This window comes from Mastacembelus armatus, chromosome 4 (genome assembly GCF_900324485.2).
Source record: "Mastacembelus armatus chromosome 4, fMasArm1.2, whole genome shotgun sequence".
NCBI classification, from domain to species: Eukaryota; Metazoa; Chordata; class Actinopteri; order Synbranchiformes; family Mastacembelidae; genus Mastacembelus; species Mastacembelus armatus.
The window spans coordinates 8,411,836-8,433,986 of record NC_046636.1 but is presented as its reverse complement, the minus strand read 5'-3'; the positions used below and the strand labels follow the sequence as shown (position 1 = coordinate 8,433,986).

The 22,151-nt window shown below is 39.1% G+C and overlaps 2 protein-coding genes across 3 annotated transcripts; both read right to left on the bottom strand.

The window, feature by feature from the left end:
• Window positions 1-1,718: 1,718 nt before the first annotated feature.
• Window positions 1,719-17,485, bottom strand: LOC113140011 (low-density lipoprotein receptor-related protein 8-like). 2 transcript variants are annotated; one of them, XM_026323726.2, is made up of 13 exons: window positions 17,191-17,485; window positions 16,377-16,511; window positions 14,183-14,560; window positions 11,735-11,854; window positions 11,431-11,556; window positions 10,256-10,427; window positions 7,738-7,953; window positions 7,185-7,303; window positions 6,872-7,011; window positions 5,694-5,835; window positions 5,363-5,560; window positions 4,663-4,840; window positions 1,719-3,009 (listed from the first exon to the last, which is right to left on the bottom strand). In XM_026323726.2, exons 1-13 carry the CDS (start codon window positions 17,246-17,248, stop codon window positions 2,946-2,948), a joined length of 2,046 nt encoding a protein of 681 aa, XP_026179511.1. In that variant the 5' UTR covers window positions 17,249-17,485; the 3' UTR covers window positions 1,719-2,945. The 2 variants fall into 2 exon arrangements, with proteins under 2 accessions (XP_026179511.1, XP_026179512.1); XM_026323727.2 differs by having other exon boundaries at window positions 4,680-4,840.
• Window positions 17,486-17,968: 483 nt separating this feature from the next.
• Window positions 17,969-20,566, bottom strand: ndufa7 (NADH:ubiquinone oxidoreductase subunit A7). Its single transcript, XM_026323598.1, has 4 exons — window positions 20,468-20,566; window positions 20,292-20,341; window positions 18,530-18,667; window positions 17,969-18,172 (listed from the first exon to the last, which is right to left on the bottom strand). Exons 1-4 carry the CDS (start codon window positions 20,516-20,518, stop codon window positions 18,085-18,087), a joined length of 327 nt encoding a protein of 108 aa, XP_026179383.1. The 5' UTR covers window positions 20,519-20,566; the 3' UTR covers window positions 17,969-18,084.
• Between the last annotated feature and the right edge of the window lie 1,585 nt (window positions 20,567-22,151).

The following is a 22,151-nucleotide window of genomic DNA, read 5'->3' as shown; positions in this document are numbered from 1 at the left end:
CAGGAAAGTGACTCTAGCAACACATAGTGCCTTGCTGAATCATCAGGAAGACTAGATCTGGTCCTGCAGGAACAGATATCACATATAGCAGCACTTCCTGTTTTTATGGTTCATTTGTGGCCGAAATCATAGCAGGACAGGAGCAGGAGCAGAAGAAACGAATCCCCTCCATACTTGTTACAGGAAAGACTAGACTGAAACATTTGATTCATCAGACTAGCAGATCAAGGGCAAGCCACAGGGATTTCATCCACTTAATCTGGCTGGTGCCCTTCCAAGTTTCCTTAAGCAGATGGAGATATAGGGGCGGTGACAAGATTAGAAAACAAAGTTGATTTAAGGATTTTAAGGGCAGAGCCGAAGCAGCAACCGAGGCCTTATGTGGAGCTGGTTGGTTTTTTTTTTTTCTTTTTTAAACTACAATTTCACAATCTTGCCTTCCACCATTTCTTCAAATTATCATCACAACTCAATTTATTCAAAACGGACAGAAAATAATCTATTTTGTTAAAGAGCAGAAATCATTTGAAGGTGATTCTGCTCAGCTTAGTCTGAACTTTGACTACTACGCTATTAGACTCACAACTGATTACTAGATTATACCTGCCAGGTACAGACAGTCCACAGTGACTGTAAAACTACAAACACACAAGTGTTCACATTTGAAGTCTATACAGAGACAGAATCATTAACCAATCAAAACATCTAATATGTCAAGAACCAATACATTTATTATTATGAATGCTATGAAGATGATAAATCTGACCCATTAGGACACCTGTCAAATGTACGACTATCTGCCAGAGTCTCAAAACTTCCACTAAGCTAAAACATGTGGCTCTGTTAAATTCATTAAGCAGCATCATTTCATAAGTCTTTTCAGGATTTTTCCTCACAAATGGTAATGGAAAAGGAGAGCATAAAACTACATAGTCCCAGTCACGCCTGTATTTTAATAGTGCAGACTTGCGTAATGAGGAAGAGGCTATATAGCTTGGATCCAAAGTCTCTCCCAGTTTTTGTTACTCATTGTCAAAGCTGGAAAAAATTCTTATGGTCAAAATTTCTGTTTTAACCACAGGCTCTAAAAGACGAGTTTTATTAAAAACCATGGCCACAAGAAAATGCCATAGCATTATTGACCAGCATAAAGAAAAAGTTAGTTTGACCACAAAGCATTGCGACAGCATCCGCATGAAGACAGTGGGTTTAATGACAGAAGTTCCTAAAGCTCATCCATGTTTCTCACATTCAGGCTTCCTGTCCTTAATACAGCACATTGTTAGCTGTGCTACAATGGCACAGCTGTGAAAGGAAATGTCTGTTGACCTAACATGTTTATGTTAGATTAATCAGTATTGCACCAACTACAGATGGAATAAGATCAAATTTTGTACAGACTTTCATAGTGTTGAAATAATGACTGGCGACTTTGGTAATCTGGTTTTTTCTCTAGTGCCACCGACAAGTTGAAACATCTTACAGTAATACTCAAACATCTTGATTGTTCCCGAATAGTGAAGCACGCCGCCATTGTTTGCATTGTTACGCACACAATGAAATAATACTGAGGTAGTTGATTAACAGTGTAAATGTAATAGAGTAAATATACACTGTGGTTAATCTTTAGGCCCCTTTATTGTAAATGTCACATTTTATAGACTGAAATTTTAGACATGACTCGTCTGATAGACAAGGAGGAATCAACATGCAACAACTGATTACAGTTACACTTTATTTCATTTTCATGTAACCAGTTTATGCACAGTGCAACTGAATGCTACAACGGCAAAAACACTAGGCATTAAACAATAAATAACAACTACAAAAGTTACAAATTTAAGTTCGAACCAGTAGAGTTATCAGCTCAACAGATTTTACACCATCCATCTCCTTGAGATGACCACAAAAATGATACAAGAAGAAGACTGCACGATACATAAATCAACCGAGCATCCGCTCCAACAGAAACCACACAAAACCAAAGCCCCAAGGAGACATTTAGTGATGCAAGACACATATTTGTAAGCCATCACATCAGCTTTATGAAAGCATTAAGCCAGCAAATGTGCAACCAAAGAAATTCTTTTCACCTCTTTACTTATAAGAACAGTATTATTGCTATTGACCAAACTTATCTAGCATTAACTCCCACACAGTGTTTCATTAAAGAAAATCTTTTCTTGTACTCAGATGAGACAATTCATACCACTCCCTGTCTGAGCAGTAAATATGAACCCATATCCAGAACCTGGTTAGATTATCTTAGCACAAAGACTCTAAACAGAGCTTAGGAGGAGTTTTTTTTTCTTTTTTTGTACACATTTGGACTGTCTCCAGTCTTTATGCTATGTTAAGCAAGCTCCAGATATAACTCCATATTTACTGCATAGATAGTGGTAGTGAGTGGTATCAGTACCTCTCAGTAAGAAGTTAATTGTATTATAGAAAAATGAGAACTAAGGTTCACTACCAGATAATTTCTACATTCACCAAAAAAAAAAAAAAAACAAAAGTTCCATCTCGAATTTTGTCTCACTTCCTCTTAGATGTTTCAATTCATTACAGTTTTTCAAAAGAGGTAGTGAGCATGTACCATGAAAACTGTGCTCATACCGTGAAAATTGTGCGCATAGAAAGCAAAGTTACATCTCTAAAAATCTTGAACATGAACCTTTGGTGTTGCTCATCTTCAATCAAACCACAATCTGGAGCCACCAAGGCTGAAAGTAATAGGCCTTCAAAAATGAAAGTAGCCTACAGTAGTATTTCCAGCTCTCTGAGGTCAGATTTATAATCACCAGGTAAATTCTTGATTCTTGTCTTGGCTGTTAATATCAATTTAACCTCCGGAGGGAGGGCAGAGGTGATCAGCCAGGTTTATTGTCATGTCATTCTGTCAGCTGAGGTCTGTGGGGGTTCAGGTAGCACCAGATGAAGCCCTGTCAGCTGACCGTGTGTGTCACACCATCTTCATTCGCTGTCCAAGTCCAGCTTAAGCAGAGTTTCCTGGCGGCGGAGACACCACAGCTTAGTTGACATACTGAACACCGTAAGCCTTTCACCTGAGGAGAGCTGCTCAAGCTGTTTACCTGGGAAGCTACCACACTGCTTTCTAACAAAAACGGACACAAATTTCCACCAAAGGAACCTGAATTACAGAGTCTGACCAATGCTGGATTTATGAAGCTGATACTTATTATGAAAATAATAACTGTCATAAATGAAAGAGACGATATTCACATTTAGAAAGCTGAAAACTGGGACATTTTGGCACTTTCATTTACAAAATGATGATTATCAGAATACTTGTTGATTAACTTGCTGCTGATCCACTGATTCAACTTTCATGCATAAATATATCCTTCAGTACTCTTTTGGCACAGTATGTAGTGATGAATCTGATACAAAACTGGCTGATAATATTGGCCTGGCTGACATATTGGTTGAATTGTGATCAACAGTTAACAGCTCATTGGGCCCTTTGTTTCATCCAGGCATCAGAAACATTCAAAAACTAAAATTTCTCTGATGGTGTAATAGTTAATTTCTTTAAGCTAATCAGTGATTTTCAAGTCTAAACACATGATCTTCACATGTACTCCATATGTATTTACGTTCATATGTGTGATAAAGGAAAACACATTAAACTATGGTTCAGTTTGTCTTTTTACAACTAGAAAAATAAGAGAGCAGGTGCTTGCATTGCACTATAACTGACTTGAGGCTTGGCTTGCACGTTTATGTAGAACTGATGCTGTTTTTTGAAATGTCAAATTTACGTGTCTTTAAATAGCTGCTCTGGTTTGGTGTTTTAAACGGTGTTTCGTTACCAATAAAAATGGGCATCACTGCGTAGTTGATAAGTACTTAACTCACATAAGTGGATTTCTGAGAACATAACTAACTGAATCCTACAGTAAAAGGTATTTGGTATAAAACTGTACTTTTCAACAAATACATTCCAATCCCAAGAAAAAGGAGGTTTGTCAGAAAAAAAAACTGATTCAGTGCAGAAGCAGAGGTGGCAGATCTCTAATAAGGATTTTGTCAAGCTCAAGGTCAGGTGATTTTTTTTTTCCCCCCCATTGGTGACATCACATATGTCCATGTCTGTGTTATCTAGGCAAAAGTGATCGCATTATCTACATTAAGCTTTGTTTCCAACTGTTTTATGTTCATAAGTTGGTAACTCCTTTGTCAGTTTTCAATTTTTTTCAAAAGAGGAAGCATATTTTATTTTAGTTATTGCAGAGGAAACACCTGTGGATCCTTTAACTGCAGGAGCAGGACCTGACCTTCAGTGGTTGGACTGGGGGGGAAAAAAAAAAAAAAATGGCTGCACTAACATCAAATCTTATCTCAGAGGGGGGTGAGAACAACAGATTCTCTGCATCCACACTGAGATGAGCGTTTTTACAAAGATGGTCTTTCTGTAATGTCACAAATATGTTCAAGCTAACATTATCTTTAATGTCAAGATAACCTCAGCTGAAGTTCTTGTCTTGGCTGCTAATATCAAGTGTTTCTGTGCCATGTTTTTTTATCAAGGTAATGCCCGAATGCTTGTTTTTAATCTTGTGTATTTACATGTCAGATAAACAACACTAGGGTGGCATGCTGCTGCAGTGATCGACAACTGTTAGATTTTTTTTTTCACACCTGTGTGTGTTTCTTGCCTTGGTAAGACATGCGTCTGGACTCATGGGTGGCCCCTGGAAGATGAGCGGGTCCTGAGACGACTCAAGTGAGATATTTTGCACAGTCAGAGACTTGAATGACCTGAACTCCTCTTTCCACCACCAACGACCCATGCCCACCAGCAGCATACTGAGGAGAACTGAGACACAGACACACACACACACACACACACTTTATTTAGCAGATGATAAATGTTGACAACTTGAAAACCACACTGGCTTTTTTAAAGCTTCAGTATTCTGTATAAATGTCCGTCTGAACTTCTGTGAATGCACAGTGACAGACAGTGAAAGCTACATGTTAATGACTTGAGTTCTCATCCTCTAGAATAAGATATTTTAAGTAAACAGTGAGTAACAATAAGTAAACTGTAACTTACGAGAATCTGAGGAACAAAACTCCATAAATCTTTCATAGTCTGCATTTGATTATAAGCCATTGCTACAGCAAACATAATAAAGAGTAGTAAACTTTGAAATTGCCAAAAGTTCACCACTTGACCATATTGTCTAATTCACTGTTGACCCAGCTGTGCTACAGTAAAGTGTTAATATTTTACAGTGTCTGTTCCGGTGCCAATACAAGAAAGACAAACACAGATGGTCAACGCTGTGATTAAGATGTGATTTGATGCAATCTACATGGGAATCAAGATTCTTACTGATAAGAGAAACGATTCCGACAAACGAAGAATCAGACAGAGTAGATGTAGGGAGTGTGTGAGCGGTAGTAGGGATTTCTTCATATTTATTTTGTTCTGTTTCCAGAACAATGCAACTGAACTCCAGACTCTCAGAATGCAGCTTGACAACACAGTCATGCTGGCACGGTGTCCTGGAATGTCCGCATACGGATGGCCCTAAGAACAAATGAAGTAGATCAAAATCAGTGACCTGCACCTTGAGAAAAAAAAAAAAAAAAAAAAGATAACCCAGCAAATCTAACATGTCTGGGTCCTACCATGTGCATAGACCAATTCTGACTTGCCATACCATTTGGTTGGAGAACAGGCTGAACGATGAGCACAGCCCCTGCTGAGGTCACGTTTGTCAGCAGTACGTGAAGTTGATTGCCATTGTGCTTGTCTGCCCTGCAGATAGTGTGTGTAACTTCTTCACTCCAGTATACAAAACCCTGAAGCAGAATAGACAAAGTTTTAACCAATTAGTTGGAGATCCCCCTGTGGGATCCAGAACGACAATCTACCATCTATCATTTAGGCCCATCAAACCAGCTGAATCAATTACCTTCCTTAAAATTTTTGCAGAACCAATAACCTTCTCAGATAATATTAGCTTGTATACTTTACTATCATGTCACGTCAATTAGTGGAATAGCATGAAAACAAGGGACATAATATATATATAAAAAAAGAGCTTGACGATGATCAGTCTTTTAGGGTAAATGCCAGTTTTCATTTATAAGACAAAACCTCTTCCATAGTGTCACTAGAAGTGACAAACTATTATTAACAAAAAGAAAATCTCTCTCACTGTCTAATAAAACTTAGAACATAAAATAATAAACACAAAATATATGCATGATAGAAAAATTATTTCTTTTCGGTAGAGATTTGCACAGGCATCTTTCCAGAATAACAGGGCTTGTACCAACAGAAACCTAGCGGCTTTTAGACATGACAGTAAAGCACTGTGTAACTGAAAAACAAGTTGTTTATCTGTTAGGAAAGACATATCAGATGTCTGCCCATGTAACGTAACACCCTACACCTGGAGCTTTTGTAACATGCTTTTTATTACATGACAGAGATGGAGAAATTATTGCTGTGGGTTATGGGATTCACATCTTGACATTGTTTGCTGAAGCTCTTTACTAAATGATTCTATGCTAAACTTCCATTGTGTTATTTACTGAAAAGAAAAATGTAAGCTTAGAATCCAAGTTCCTGCATCACTTTCAATCACATGTAGAGTATAAATACAGAGGAAACAAGTATAGCCAGTTTTCTTGTCTTAGGGTGATTTTCACAGGAACATGATGCTGTCAGTGGTGAATGGTTTTCTAGTGAGGTGGTTTGAAGGGGTCTTTGTTTTCTTAGTTTTAATCTACAGCATCCACCCATTATGGTTGTCTAAAGCCAGTCCCAGTGCACAATAGGTGAAAAAGGCCTGGGAACGCTACCTACCATGATTGGGTTGTAATGCTTTACCTCAAACACAGCCAGTCCAAAGGGTCGATCCAGATAGCCATTAGACTCCACCACTGTTTTACGGTCACGGCCTTCGAAATTCACTCTGGAGATACTCCTCATTCCCTGGTCAACCCAGTACAGCAGCTGGCGAGGCATATCTATAAAAAGAAAAAAAAAAAACACACAGCAAAGAGCTACAGTGAGCCAGAGTTCTGCATTCGACAGAACTAATCAGCCCTCTGAGCTTTGCAAAAATATACAATTACAGTTTTAAAGGGGGAAACTGGTACACAAAGACTCTGAATTTCCTCTATTATATACCACATCATACCCAGAGAAAGGGCAACAGGCCGGTGTAGTAAGGAAGTGACCAGAGCCATCCTGTCCCGGCCGTCCAGGCTGGACCTCTCAATCTTAGGGAACCTTCCACACTGAGCCCAGAAAAGCAGCCTTAGAAAACAGAAGCAGCTCAGGCAAAATGTAGTTTTGCAATAAGAACTTTTTTTCATGTTTTTTTTTTTTCCTTGCATTTCTACTTTTTTTGAATTTGTCACTTTTCTCAAACATTTTGTATTGCATCTTCTGTATGAAATGTAATATATGAAACTATATATACTATACTATAAAACTCCAACACTGTGGGGTTGGACAGCTATCTTTAGTGTACAGCTGCCATCTGTTAATGTCATACATGATACAGCCCCTCTCTGAGTACACACAATTAAAAAGAGTCTTGGGTTTAGTCACCTCTAAATTAGCCTTGTTTTAGCTCATAAAAAGCCAAGGAAATGCCCTTAAAACAAACATGATCTGTAAATTATTGACCATGATGCAACAATATTTTAACACAGTTAAAGACATAAATGATTCTGCTGCTATCCTACCCTTGGAGAGGGTCCACAGCCACTGCAGAAGGTCTGTTAAGCCCTGTGATGAGCTGGTGCTGTGCCAAACCATCCAGCAGGCCGACACTGACAGAACCGGCCTCCATACTGGTCCAGTAGAGGAGATGGTGAATCCAGTCCACAGCCAAACCCGACACTGAACCTCGAACTTTCAGCAGCAACGTAGTTTCCTTTGACTTTCCATCCATGGACATCCTGGAAAAAAACAAACAAAAAAAAAAAAAAAAAAACACACAGGCGATAGAACATTACACAACCAATCCATAAAACAAATACTGTGTTTAGTCACAGCTCAGGTATGCTTTAATAGGGTTCCCCATCTGTTCCGATTATAACAGTAAAATCTCAACCAGAATGTGCTACTAGGATGTTTTCTTTATTCTGCTGGTTTTGATGATCCTTTGACCTTTGCTATAGCACAATGAGTAGAATAATTAAGTTTAGTGGTATGGTTTATAGTGACAGATAGAGGCTATAAGGTTTGTCCTTAAAGTCAAATTGCACAGACAAGAATCATTAAAAGAGAACTTTTTTTATCTTAAAGACAAAGACTAGGCTCATCTTCGTTGGTGAAGTGGACATTTACCAATCGGCTTCTCGTCAAAACTATGCACGGAATTGTGCCATGTTAAGATAAAATTAGTACAGTGTGTGGAATGACGGCAAACAAGATAACTTCAGCAAAAACAGAAGCTACCTGATTATCACTCGTGGGAGTAGCATGCAAGTACTTCAGGGAGTTGTTTTCTCAAGGACTAATTCAAAATAGAGGCTACACTGATGGGTGTGAAATTCTTTTCATTGTGTGTGTGTGAGAATGTCTGTTGGTAACTCGCCTCCTGAAAATGAGAGTTAATTAGTGTTAGAGATGTGAGACAGAGGGGAGTTTTAGAAGAAATCACATGCTTATGTGTTCCTCGCTCACTGATTTATTCTTTAAAGCTTGTGGTGGCAAATAAACCATAGTTTTCAGCAAAATACTGCATCTGTGGGTTAAAATATTACTACAGTACAAGTTAAACTTTAATTTATTAAACCACAACCTGAGTCTATGAACAACTATCTTTCCTCACCAGGAAAAATGGATACATTGGAAACATTTTAGCTTCCATAAAGCAGCAAGACAATCAGAATTGTGTATCATCATGACAGAAGGGGTAAAGGTGTCACTGGGGCTTTGCTCAGCTGGGATAATACCTAATGGTTTGAGGTATATGAATTATGGATGCAGAAAACAAAAATATTATTGACTTCTTTGGCCTGGCAAAAAGGCAAAACACCAACCAACACCAAGCTATGTCTCCATGACGTGACTATGCTCCATGTGCAGGTATTTGATAGATGCCCAGCTGTAAAATGACCCAGTGGACCATGGAGTTTACACACCCCATCTGCCATAGGAAAGTTTTCAGGTTCTGCAGGAGGTTTTGGAGAATGGAGATAAGGTTAAAGATGTCTGAATTATGTCTTGCTTATTCCGCTGCTATAGATTCTCTGCACCAAATTAACTGTGAAAATGGATGGATGGGTGGGTGGTACCCATTTGGATCACAGATTGTGTTTTTAACAAGAGTTATTTACAATGATCACGTCTGCGGCCACAGTGATACAGGCACATACAGACACACATACAGACACACAGAAATGCAGGAAGGCAGCAGTCTCCTGGAAAGGTGAGGTGTGTGTGGGATTTTCACTGCTGCAAAGGTCACATCTCTGTGGCCACAGTGATACAGGCACATACAGACACACATTCAAACTTGAAGGCCCTTACAAAGGCAGCGCCACCGCCGCTGTGACTTTGATCGGTCACGTGGGTTCAGGCCTGCGGGGAGTGTAATTGATTCAAATGTGACAACACAGCAGCTGCAGATCTTGCTGCAGCATTTGCATCTTTAAGTGTAAAACAGCCTTAGGAAATGAATGGTGGGTGTGTGTCATCTCCAAGGCAACAGCGTGGAAAATAGAGCATGGCTCTCATTGGCTTTTTTGCTCAGAATGCCCTAATGGATTTGTGTGCAAACTTTGGTCCATTTCTGACAAACTAAATGTGTATTTCTCAATACAAATTTCTGCAAATATTCACATTGTTATATAGGGGGCGCTATAGGGCCTACAGTGATTTTGTTCAATCACCTGGACTCAGGCCCCCGGGGTCTACAATTCATCAATTGGTCCGATTCCAATCCGACCATGCGTGTGAGAGTTATTACACGTTGAAGAACTGGCGGCGAGCCAAAAACCTGGGCCAACTTGCAGCGCCCGCCAAAGGAAAACCGTAATACTTATTCAAAGATTTTGGATAACTTTTGCAGCCCCATGGGTCTCGGTGACGCCGGCCAAAGATGAGCTCGATCGGTCAAAAGCCCAAGGAGGAGTTCGAAAGAATACGAGGTGAGCAAAATCAACGAATTCAGTGACCTCCAGATAAACCCCCAGCTGGTGGACTTCCTGTCGGTCACACTCAACTTGCTCGCAGCTACAACCCCACTCTTACCTGTATATGGAGCCTTCTCCTTTTTGGGCCCAGAACAATGTGCGGTTTGAGACCAAGGCTGCCACCGGCCCCATTCCTGGAAAAGGCACTTCCACTTCCCTGTGCTCTTTACCAGTAATGTTCATCCAGTGCATTCCTTTAGAAGAGCTAAAAACCAGTTGAGCCTCACCTCCTGGAAGGAAATACAACAAACACTACAGTTTATTTTATGTCATTTATCACATGTAGTGACGTTCTGAGCTTATAAGCTTAACATGGAAAAAGGTGAACTCAAGGATCCAAGATAATTGATGATATTAATCTATGAACCCTAGTGAAATTGAAAGTTTTGTCTGCTGGTCTCTGCTTCTTAGCACCCTAACATACCAATGAAAAACAGATGTGAATATAAAAAGGTATGACACTCACGTTAAGCTGAGCATCAGTGGGCAAACTGACTGATGTGCTTTGTTAACCGTAACTTAAAAGAAGCATATGTAAATATTAAGGAACTATAAAGAATCTCTCTCTCTCTGTCTCTCTCTGTCTCTCTCTGTCTCTCTCTGTCTCTCTCTGTCTCTCTCTGTCTCTCTCTGTCTCTCTCTGTCTCTCTCTGTCTCTCTCTGTCTCTCTCTGTCTCTGGTTTTGGCAAACATGGCAAACATTTCACATGATAGCAGATCACAATAGAAGCAGTAACCTCCCAAAGAGTTTACTCAGTACGTTAATAAGTCATTCAGTTCTGCGTCATTCTTTTACAACCACATTCTGCTTTATACGGTAAATGACAACATTTATTAAGGTGGAACCAGTTTTGGCCTTCAGACAATGTTCTTACTGATTGTACTGTCCAAACATAAGGCCACTATTCTGAACAAACCTGTTGCATGACACTGATAATTACATTTTTGTGTGCAAACAACTATTGTGACCTTTTCTAAGTACTCGGACTATGTGTATTTATATTTAAAAGGAAACCTAACCTTTTACTGCAGGCTCTATTCACTATGGTAAGGACATCAGAAACACATGACGTTAGTTATTGAAAGTTAATAAATTAGAAGATTAACATGTCCCCCCACCCCCCCAAAAAAATATATTAGGTTGCTTTTTTTTTTTTTTTAAACCAAATTCTTGGGGGAAATCCCTTTAATGGGTAGACTGTTATCAGTTGGCACAGATCTTTTATGTCTCACCTCTGGCCTTGCACTCTTGGGTTGTTGGATTCATGAGGTAGCCCTCCTGGCAGTCACAGGTGATTGTGCCTTTTACGTGAACACACAGCTGGTCACATTCATCTCTCTCAAGGCATGAGTCAACCTCTAAACAAAAAAAAAAAAAAAAAAAAAAAAAAAAAGGGTTCTTTGGAAGGCGAGGCGTTTCAAGAACGGGTACAAAAACAAACCCCATATCTCACCCTTAGATATGTGTTCTGTGTTGACAGAATGACAAATCTTTCTAACTAATGAAACTAAACTAAACTCAGCAGCTGCCACTCACCCTCACACTTGCTGTCCCCAACCAGCCTCATGTTGTCAGGACAGTGGCAGTAGAAACCCATCGGCTGGTCCACACAGTGATGAGAACAGCCTCCATTGTTGATCAGACACTCATCCTGACCTGCAAACACCAGTAGTTTCATACAAGGAAGTACTCTGCTACTGTGGGACACTTTGTTCATGTTTGTATACCTAATAACTGTGACACATTAGGTAATTAGATAGATGAAGAAGGAAGTTGCATAAAGCGTCTGGTGAAATGCATCAGGCAATACCTTGTGTTGCTTGATGGTATTCATATCATTCATTTACTCAGAAGAATACAAGTTTCCCCACTCTAATATCCAAAACATGCATTTCTTAAAGCAAAAGATAATTCTTACTGATATGCAGCTACATTGAGCAGGTAAATGTCCCTGTGTTCATAGAAACAGCTCTCTAGACTCAGATTAAAAAAGAAGGAAAAAAAACTGATACAAAATAATGCAGAGTTTACAGCCACACCAGCAGCTCTGTATTTATAGTTCAAGGTAACTTTATTATCCCTAACTTGGTAAACAGCAGTATAAATAACAGGCAACAACAAGACAATGGATCTGCAGATTACAATCTTAACAAGGCTGATACCAACAGGAATAAATGACCTTTGAAAACCTGTTTGTTCTGATGGTAGCGACAGAATTTCACTCCACAAAGGACTTGATCTTACAGGTCATTCAAGGGTATGCATGCCTACACAACACCCTGCAATTTGTCTGTCTGACAGAAAGTAACCCACGCTAGCAGATACAAGAATATGTAAGAACAGATTAAATAAAGCATTCTCATAAAAGTGACGGTGGTGTTGACATTAAAACTGAAGCTTACGATAAAACTGCATATGCTGAAGTGCTCCCCCCCCACATAGCATCAACTTAGAGCTCAGGAGCCAGTTCGCTGTGGATCACAGTTCCTCGACACCTACACTGCTGTGCCTGTTCAACAGTCTGATCGCCCATTACAACAGTGGGCTTTTTCTAAAATCAATACACATCTTTCATTTGTGCCACATTGTCCTTAATGCTAAGGACACAATGACAGTATCATCTGCAAATGTAATAGTGTGGCAGCTGTCAAAATGGCTTCTGTATTAATTCGTGTATGATTTAAATAACAGAGAGGACGGGATGAAATCCTGAAGGGATCTAGCGAAGGAGAAAAGGACATCTGATTAGACGCCATTCACCATCGTGTGTTGTGACGTCTCCGTTAAAAGCTAAAGCAGCCAGGCAGCACCAATATTGTGAATGCTCTTCAACCTGTCTCACAAGACATGGGGCCGGATACAGTTAACCCCTTACCTACATACATTACTTACATACACATTTGTTTTTCAGATGTTAAAAAAATAAATAAATAAATAAGAAAACAATACATTTTTCTGAAATTTAAAATAACCACCGGTGGGTGGAAACTGACATTAACCCATTTGTCCCACAATGGTAAAAATCTAGTGTTGTCACAGCAATAAAATAAAAAAGTATATAGGTATGTGAGATCAGCCTGGGGGTGTACTGTCAGCAGTGTTGGTTGTCTGACAGAGCAGGAAGGAAGGATCTGTGTTTCAATTCTTGTGAAGTGCGGTTAAGTGCTGGAGTGTGCAATAAATTTGGCTTATGCAGGATTTGAACCCGCTCACAAAATTAAAAGTGTCGATTCTGACACTGATGAAACAAAGTCTTTCCAAATAAAACATCACATGAACATTGGTAGAAATTCTAAAGCTCAAACAACAACCTTTTCTGACTTTAACAACACTTTCAACCAATTGATAGATTTATAAAGAGTTGTGTATTATTTGACAATTCCAGCTAGCCATGGACAGAACACACAGACAAGGTAACCCTGTCACACGTGTAAATGCTGCTTACAGAGACACAGGAAGTGCTTCTGCAGGGCCTCTGTGCCATATGAAGCGGTGCTATACTGCCCTCTGCTGGCTGGTAAATAAAATTCATTATTAAATAAATTTAATAAATTATTAAATTAATTAAATTTTATCAAATTTTATTTTGAGTCTTCAAGCTTCATGGAAACACTAATGAATCCATGGATTATGCCTTATGAAATGTCAACACTCAAACTAACACCCTTCACATTAAACCCATTTCCTCTGGGATTTTTCTAAGCTTTATGTGTACTGACTACATTCTGGGAGGCAGCTGTAGCTCTTAGTGGGTCGGCTATTAATCAGGGTTAACAGCATGGGTTATATTCCCAGCATCCAAGGGTCCCGAGCCAGTTAAACCACTTAAAACGACTGTGTATGGGGACAAGTGTGTTTTCGACACTTCATCCTTATGGTAATTAGGAAAGCAAAAAAACGTTCATATTAATTTCTTTTGTTGTACACTTTTTAAAGAAAAAAGGCTATATCTAAAAGTACATAGAGCTGTATCACATCACTCACCACAGTTGTCCTCATCGCTGCCATCAGAGCAGTCTTCTGAGTGGTCACACCTCCAGGCCCGGAGGATGCACTCCCCATCGCCACACTTAAACTCCGACGGTAAACATGTGGGAGAAGTCCATGGCTGAGGTTGAGTCAAGCCACACAAGTCCTGAGTCTCATCCCACCCATTTTTGCAGTCTGTCCGCCCGTCACAAAGTTTGTTTCTGGGCAGGCAGGTGCCAGGCGTCCCACAGGTAAAGAAACCGGTGGGGCACTTCTGGCAGAAAACCTCATCACTCCCATCGCCACAGTCGTCTATCCCATTGCAGAAGAGAAGCAGAGATATGCACCGTCTGCTGCGGCAGGGAAGTTCACCTTTCTTACACCATAAATGGCCTGTGATGGAGTCAGAGCAACACCTAATGATGAGTCAAAAAGCTTCATTCAAATTATAATACACTAAGATTATTTTTATTCTCTTTTAACCAGCCTTAAGATATTAGTGAGGTATTTTTACTTAAAAAAACTAATCTGGCCTAATGAGTGACTACAGCCACAGATTATTTATTTTTCAACATGTCTGGGGGGGGGAGAATGAACGAATATTAAGTACATTTAAAAAAAAAAAGTATTTATATTAAATGTATTTATCTATATTTTCTGTTTTTTATTTTAATTCTTGCCTATGTACTTTTAACTTGTCTTTTATTTCTGTAAAGCACTTTGAATTACTCCGTGTATGAATTGTGCTATACAAATAAACTTTCTTCTCTTTACCGCATGGGGGGCTATAAAGAGAACACTAACATATCATCACCTTATCGACCAATTTGATAAACACTTTAGCAGACAGCAGCTGATACAAGCAACAGACGTGAGACGATATTAATCACTCCTTTAGAGTCTTTTTTTTTTTCTGGAGACCTGACAAAGTCCAAGTTCAATATTCACTCTGCCTTTTTCTGCTTTTAGTGGTTCTTTTGGTGTTAAACCCTCCACCCTGCTTGGTGCTGAGCAGAGAGTGTCCAGTAGGCTTTTGGAGTTTTTTTTTTTTTTTTTTTTTTTTTTTTTTACCCCCACCAGTAAAATTCTGCTGCTGCTGAATTCTGCATGTCTGAGTGGAAGAAAGTAAATAGTGTTCACTTTTTTTGCATTTCCTAGCTGACAGCGACTTTAAGTCTCCAACCTTTAAGTAACACTACCGATATTCATGCTGGCTGGCATGTTTATGTGTAACCCTCAGACCACACTGAATCCATTTAGAATATTTTCTTCTCCAGAGTTTTTCTTCAAAGCTCGCAATTAATGCTGAACACAAATTCCCTCTGGAATTCAATGTGAAAGCCTAACGACTTCAACGGGATTACGAAGCAAAAGTCTAGGAAGGGCATTATTCCAAACAGTAGCATAAAATTACATTTCTAATTAAAAATATTTATTTATTAGCTATAATAGGTATATTTCAGTTTAAAATCAGTTCATCAGTTTATAATTAGTGCTTTGCATCAGGCAAAATTGATCACAGGATTTTCTGTTTCGAAATCAAAAACCATGCCTCTGCTTTAAAGTTGGTTATAATCCGCTAAAGCTCCAGTACACAACAAGTGTACAGTAGGTAAAAGGGCATCCACAGATTAAAATTAGATAAAGTCTGAACATGTTAGACTTTGACACCATTTGTGTTGCTATGATGCCACCAACAGAGAAGATACTCCTACAAAAAAAAAAAAATAATCCCACCCATTTTATAATTTCACATGCTGTCACTCTCAGCCTTATGTCCGGATGATTTTAGTCTTGCATTTATCTTAATTAACTTTTCTTTCTTTGATCTTTGTTATCATAGAAGTATCATTCAGTTGTTATGCTCTACATACTTGGAACAAATGCCCAGAAAACCTAAAGTCTACTCCTGCTCTACTTGTTCTCTATTATTCCTTATTTTCAGTTCTGTTGTGTTCTGTCTTCAGTATACATTAAATCCATTTGTCTTTTGGTACTGATGTTTTTTTTTCTCATCCCAAATCCTTTCTACATCTTCTTTGAATATTGTTGAAAGGTGCTACAGAAATAAAAGCTGTTTTACCTCGTGTCAAATTACTGTTATTTCTAAACTGTTGCAATTTTGCTGTGCTGCCAAAGAGCACTTCCAAAACCAGTGTGTGTCTTTGTGTGTGATGAGCTCAGATCACAGTGTCCACATTGTACTCACTGCAGGAGTGTTCATCTGAACCGTCCTCACAGTCTGTGCGGCCATCACACACACTCAGCTTAGGGATGCACGAACCGTCACCGCAGCCGAACTCCAGCTTCCCATGGCAGGCGGGCAGAGAGTGAACAACACCAGCTGCAAATCACGCAGACAGACCGACAACTGGCAACTAGTCCAGACTAGAAATGACAATTTACACATTACAACTAAATTCTCTACTTTTGGACAGTGAAAACAACAGGTCCAAGACCTTCTTGTTCTATCCCCAGCAAAGTCTAATAGACTGGGTTCTATAAAAGTATTAGAATCAATAAACATATGCTCAGTTTGTTTTATTCACATGAAGATCATAAAGTCATGTGGTGGTATATACCAAAATTAACCAATAGGTACTTTTTCCACAGCAGGTTTGACTAAATATAATTTCAATTACCTGCTCAGGTAAATGGTTTTAATAATTACTCAGTGATCATATATCAACCCATAAAATCTCCACTTTATAAAATCAAAGTGTCTTTGCACAGTTTCACCCATTTAATAGTGGCTGCAAACACTTTTGTCAGCTTAGATGTTAAAGGTATGTAACACTTGCAAATAGCCTATACAACACTGCCCTGCCAGGAACAGAAGCAATTAGATGTTTTTGCGTAAAACATTGCTGTGTCATTAGGTAATTTCCGATATGCTTCCATTCATTCAGACTGACAGCTGCTCGGCTGTGAACACTGCGTCCATGCACTGTCCTTGAAATAACACCGAACACGAGCACGTCGGTCATTTCACCTGCATGCACATTAAATCTCCGGTACTTTACCCCAAATCCGATGCCAGAGGAGAAGGGCGATGAGCAGGAATAAACTTCGGGGTCCCATCACATGTGGCGTCCTTTACTGTTCCGCATGAGGCGCGGGAATATGACGCAATGACCGCAGCCGTCTGTATTTGTGTTTGTGAATGAAGCGTCGTGTTTTGTAAGATCAGCACAGATTTGACAAATGACATCAACTATCGCTTCTGCTGTTGGGATATTTATGACAGTTATCCGCTGACTATAAGTGACGTGGTTGTCGTGGGTTACCTTCACGGTAATCATGAAAATTTGCGTCTTAAATACATGACATTGTGTTTCGCGCCACATTATTTACATTTTCCTTCCGGTTTTTTTTCCCTTGTTCATCACAGACTGTAAAAAAAAACGTATTGCATTTAAAGCTATTTCCTAAAATTAATTTTTTAATTTAATTTTGTTCAGTGTTGAGATGTGTGGATTAAACTGTTTCTTTTTTTTTAAATTCTCAATTATGAGGAAAACATAATTTGAATAACTCATCTGCATATAATCCACGAACTTTAGCCTTCAATTTGGCCACTGTCCTGCTTGTTTTCCAACTGATCCTACCCCACCCACTGCTGAATACCTGGATCAGGTTCAGCCAATCAGAAACTGGAAGATACCATCTCAGATGAGGGTGGATGTGGGGAAACAAAAATGAACTGGTATCTTCCAGCTTGCACAAGTAATATTGGTTTAACATCCATTTCACATTTGTTCAGCTTGTACGATGACCAGAATAACCAGTTGGACAAACGACTTAAACATACAACACATTTTATTCACACTTTCTACACCCAACACTTGCTGCGGTCAGGTCTGTGCAGCATTTTTGAAGAGAAAAATGAGGCTGTTGATGCTGAACCTTTGTCTTGTTCAGAGGTACGGCTGGTCTGTGGAGAGAGATGGCTCCTTATATGCAGCTCCTGGAGTCACTGGAAGCTTAGGGGCTTCAGCAACTTGGCTAGAAGAGACCAAACCACACACTCGGTTAAAAACTGTTAGTAGAAATGTCAGTTATCAGGGACAAACAGATGCTAGATCACTTTATGTCCCAAACATAGAGAAACTGTACACAACTGCATGTACTGTACATAATGTGTTTTGTGAGGGTGTCAGTCTGTTGTCATTACAAACACAATCCCTGATGTGCTGTTTTTTGTTTTTACAATAAAAGCCTTTGAGAATTAAGTAAAGTCTGTGAGTCACTGCAACAATTCAGACGCTGGTCCAAAAATAGTACCTGCTTAGTATATAGTATGCTTAGTAATAGTACAGACACATCATGTGATAGGTGCATGACTCAGTAATGTCATTTTACCTCCCAGCAGTGAGGGCCTTCTGTGACGACATGACGACTGTGGCTGGTACCGACTCTCTGCGACCATCTCTGGTGTAATAATAGTTGCTGGCGAACTTGTGGCTTGGGCCTACTGGCAGTTTGGGTGGTGGTTGTGTCCTGTGGGAAAGAAATCAATGTGAACAGAATTTACCTGTGTGTGTGTGTGCGTGTGTTTGTGTGTATGCTGTGAAAAAAAAGGGTGTCCTCAAGTGATAACATCACCTAAGATAGATTTTACTGGTGTGTTTCAGCAGTGCTAGTTAGAGGTCGATCAGTGTATCGGTTTTGCCGTTTGATCGGCACTGATATTTGATTCCCGTTACAATCGGTTATCTGCAAAAATCCACGGCAATAGCTTTTCCGGGTTTTGTCCGCTGCTGGAGTGGCTGAAAAGGGTCCGTTGTCATTATACAGTGTGAGAGCCAACATGTCTACGGCAAGAGTGGCCTATATAGGTGAAAAATCACTGACAGCACATGCATTTGTTTTGACACGTGATACTGCAAGTCTGACCCAAATGTTTAATGTCATGATTCTTTACCTGACTTCGGATTTATGTTAAATTGTTACCGTTTTACAGTAAGATTCCATTAATAACATTAACTGAAGTTAATAGATGCTTTAGAAGTATTGTTTATTGTTTGTTTGTTCATTTCGACATTTACTAATACATTAATTTTCATTTTCATCTGTTAACTTTAGTTAATGCACTAACCTACATGAATAAGGTACAACTGTATTGCTCAAATATTAATACATGCTGTAAAAATGTATATTGCATAATACACATTTAGATTTATTTAGAACTAGAAATGGACCATGTTACACTTGAATCTCTTGCAGTTCTTTAGCAGGACTAGTTAAGTTTCTCCTGTTTCAAAGCAAGCAAAGTTCAAATTTGTTGTTATTTGGAGTGATTTTTTTATTAATTTTGGATGTAACTGTTTTTATTTATTTGGAATGTTTTGGTTTCAGTTTGAATGCATGTCTCTAATTTACCACAATATTTATTAATATAATTAATATATTTCATATAGTACATTTTCATGCCTAGAACTTAGTCATGGTGATTTCATTAGACTGAATGGAGCTTGCGTGTGATCTCGTAGCAGGTGCTGTTTATAGGAACAACCCAATGTGGTTAGAGTACTGTGCCTAAATCCACAGAACCGTGTTAGGTTCTCCAAGATGCTGGAATAACCCACCTGCTAAGCAACTTGAAAAAGTGTGTGCAGGTTTATCTAAAGGGGTGTTTTAAAGGCAACGTTTTGTATGTTTTCCAATTTACTGCACTTTCTATAAAGTGAATAAATACATAGTACTATCTTTGGAAGCACCATCACTTTTAGTGCCTAAAAACTCTACATAGTAACGTTACTGCATATGTCCTGACAGGGGAAGTAGTGGGTAGCAAAACAAATACAGCTTTAAACTAGTGAGAAGCTAAATGGATAGAAGTCATAGTTGTCATTATTCAGCTCTGTTACAGATGCAACACCCCATTATTCAACCAGCCAGCTTTACTGCAGACTCTTTGGTCCACAGCAAAAAGAAATAAAGAAGTAAACAAAACAAACAACATACACAAAACAAGAAACACGCAGAAATGTCTGCAACTCGTGTCTCAAGAAAGATAAATGCCCATGCAAATATCTGTTCCAGTACCTCGTATCACTTTGTTTTGGCTGTGTTGAGCCCATTTTAATGAGATTTGTTGAATTAGCTAGCTAGTCGATCTCACCTCTTTGCGATCTCCTCATATCTCAGCTGCAGCTTGGTTTGCAGGTCGCGCTGTAAAACAAACGCAGCAGTGAATTAATTCTCAAAACAGGCCAAACATCCGGTTCACATGCTCAGCTCAGCTTCGCAATTCATCCTGCTGTCAATTCAGGCTTAGTGCGTGGTTTTGTTGCTTACCCCTGCTAAAAAATTTCGCAGCGTCTGGATGATTTTTGTAGCAGTCGCCATGTTTCCTGTTGTGAAGGGCACCGGGTTTTTTTCTTCTGTGACAGGGGAAAACCGTCTCAGCGTCTTGCTGCCACCTGGCGGCCTGGGAGAAAACTGCAGCACCACAGAGGGTTTGTATTTTGTTCTGTCACCTCTGTAATTGTTTCTTGTGAGGTGTAAGTGAAACGATTACGAGGAAATTCACACAACTGGCAGTAGAGCTAAGCATTTCGGATGTGTGCAAAAGACTCAGTACCTCAGGGCAAATCACATATTTGGCTGATTTTTCAGCAACATGAAATAAACTATTAAGTGTTTGATGATCTTGGTTTTCCTGTGTCAAAATAGGTGTAAGGTTACAGCTCATGTCTGTGAACATTTAAAAGTTAAGTCAGTTAAGTTTTCCTGTGTTTGCAACCTTACTTCTCAGACGATTGAATACAAAGTAGAAACCTGAGATGAAGGATGTAACAATGTGTGGTTGTGTATCTCCGAAGTTTATGCATCACCTAGTTATTTTTCCACACCAGACCTTTTTACGTGACAAACTTTTTTTTTTTTTTTCTTCTGGTAAACAATCATCCATAAAACTGAAACGCCAGTGGAGACAGACTAATGAGGCACCAGAGAAATACAAATTTTATTTGTTGCACAAGAAAACACAGTACAGGGCGACAACGCCGGTATACCATGCAATCAAGTATTACAGATGTGTGCTTGTGTCATGCAGCATGCACTGAACAGAAGAGTCCACGGGAGAACACATGCACATGTACAAGAGTTTGACCTGCCAGGTTGTTTCTCAAAGAGTAAAAGTTTTAACACCAGCCGAAAAGCTTGTTGACGCTGACCTCCAGTGGCTGAAGCTCTAACTGTGGCGTTAAACCTTCAGCCAGTGCAGATCAGCAAAGCGACAGCTCCAGCTGCACTCCATAAGAATGCAGGTTATTAAAAGCACAGGTATAAATGCAGTGGGGAAAAAAAGAACATATGTTTTAACTGGCATATTAAAGTATTCTTTAGTTATTCAATAGTTTCGTTAATCAATTCATTATATTTCATCTTAAGACATCTTTCCTAAAGCAGGTTTAGTGTGCAGTTGGCCAAAACAAAAAAAAAAAAAAAAAATCTGTTTTTCTAGCAGAAAACTAGTTGTGTTAAGTTTCTCCTTTTCTCACTGTTCAGTTAAGGAAGGGGTTAACTTCAAAAGATGACAAACCTTCAGAAACACAAATTGGTCTTCAGCTGGTGAAAATTTACTCTTCAGTAACAGTTTATTCAAATAAAACATAACTTTAATGAGTGTGATTTTCTTCCCATGGTATCCAACAAAGAAGGTAGGTTTCATCACATACAGCCACGTGATAGAAAAGGTTTGTACAGTACATAGCACGTTTGTTCACTGTAAACAATTCTGTCAGCCTGCAAAAACAACAGAGCCATTCAGGGATCTGTCTGTGCTGTTCACTATCACAACATCATCTGAAAAGGGTGTCATCACTAGAATTAAGGAGTTTTTCTTTGTTTTTTTTTTTTTAAAGAATAGGGAAGCTTAAGTAACACATCAACAAATCTGATGCTATATAAACAGAAGACTCAAGAGAAAGTCAATACAAAAGCCAACAACAACCACTGACAAAGAAGACGATCAATC

Excerpts from the sequence above, each read along its gene's own strand:
- LOC113140011 (XM_026323726.2), bottom strand. The coding sequence starts at position 17,248 with ATGGGACCCCGAAGTTTATTCCTGCTCATCGCCCTTCTCCTCTGGCAT. Across the intron at positions 11,557-11,734 it reads TGGGGACAGCAAGTGTGAGG|AGGTTGACTCATGCCTTGAG; the intron begins GTGAGTGGCAGC and ends TTTTTTGTTTAG. Across the intron at positions 5,561-5,693 it reads GCCTGTTCTCCAACCAAATG|GGCCATCCGTATGCGGACAT; the intron begins GTATGGCAAGTC and ends ATTTGTTCTTAG.
- ndufa7 (XM_026323598.1), bottom strand. The coding sequence starts at position 20,518 with ATGGCGACTGCTACAAAAATCATCCAGACGCTGCGAAATTTTTTAGCA. Across the intron at positions 20,342-20,467 it reads TGCGAAATTTTTTAGCAGGG|CGCGACCTGCAAACCAAGCT; the intron begins GTAAGCAACAAA and ends TTTGTTTTACAG. Across the intron at positions 18,173-18,529 it reads AAGGCCCTCACTGCTGGGAG|CCAAGTTGCTGAAGCCCCTA; the intron begins GTAAAATGACAT and ends GGTCTCTTCTAG.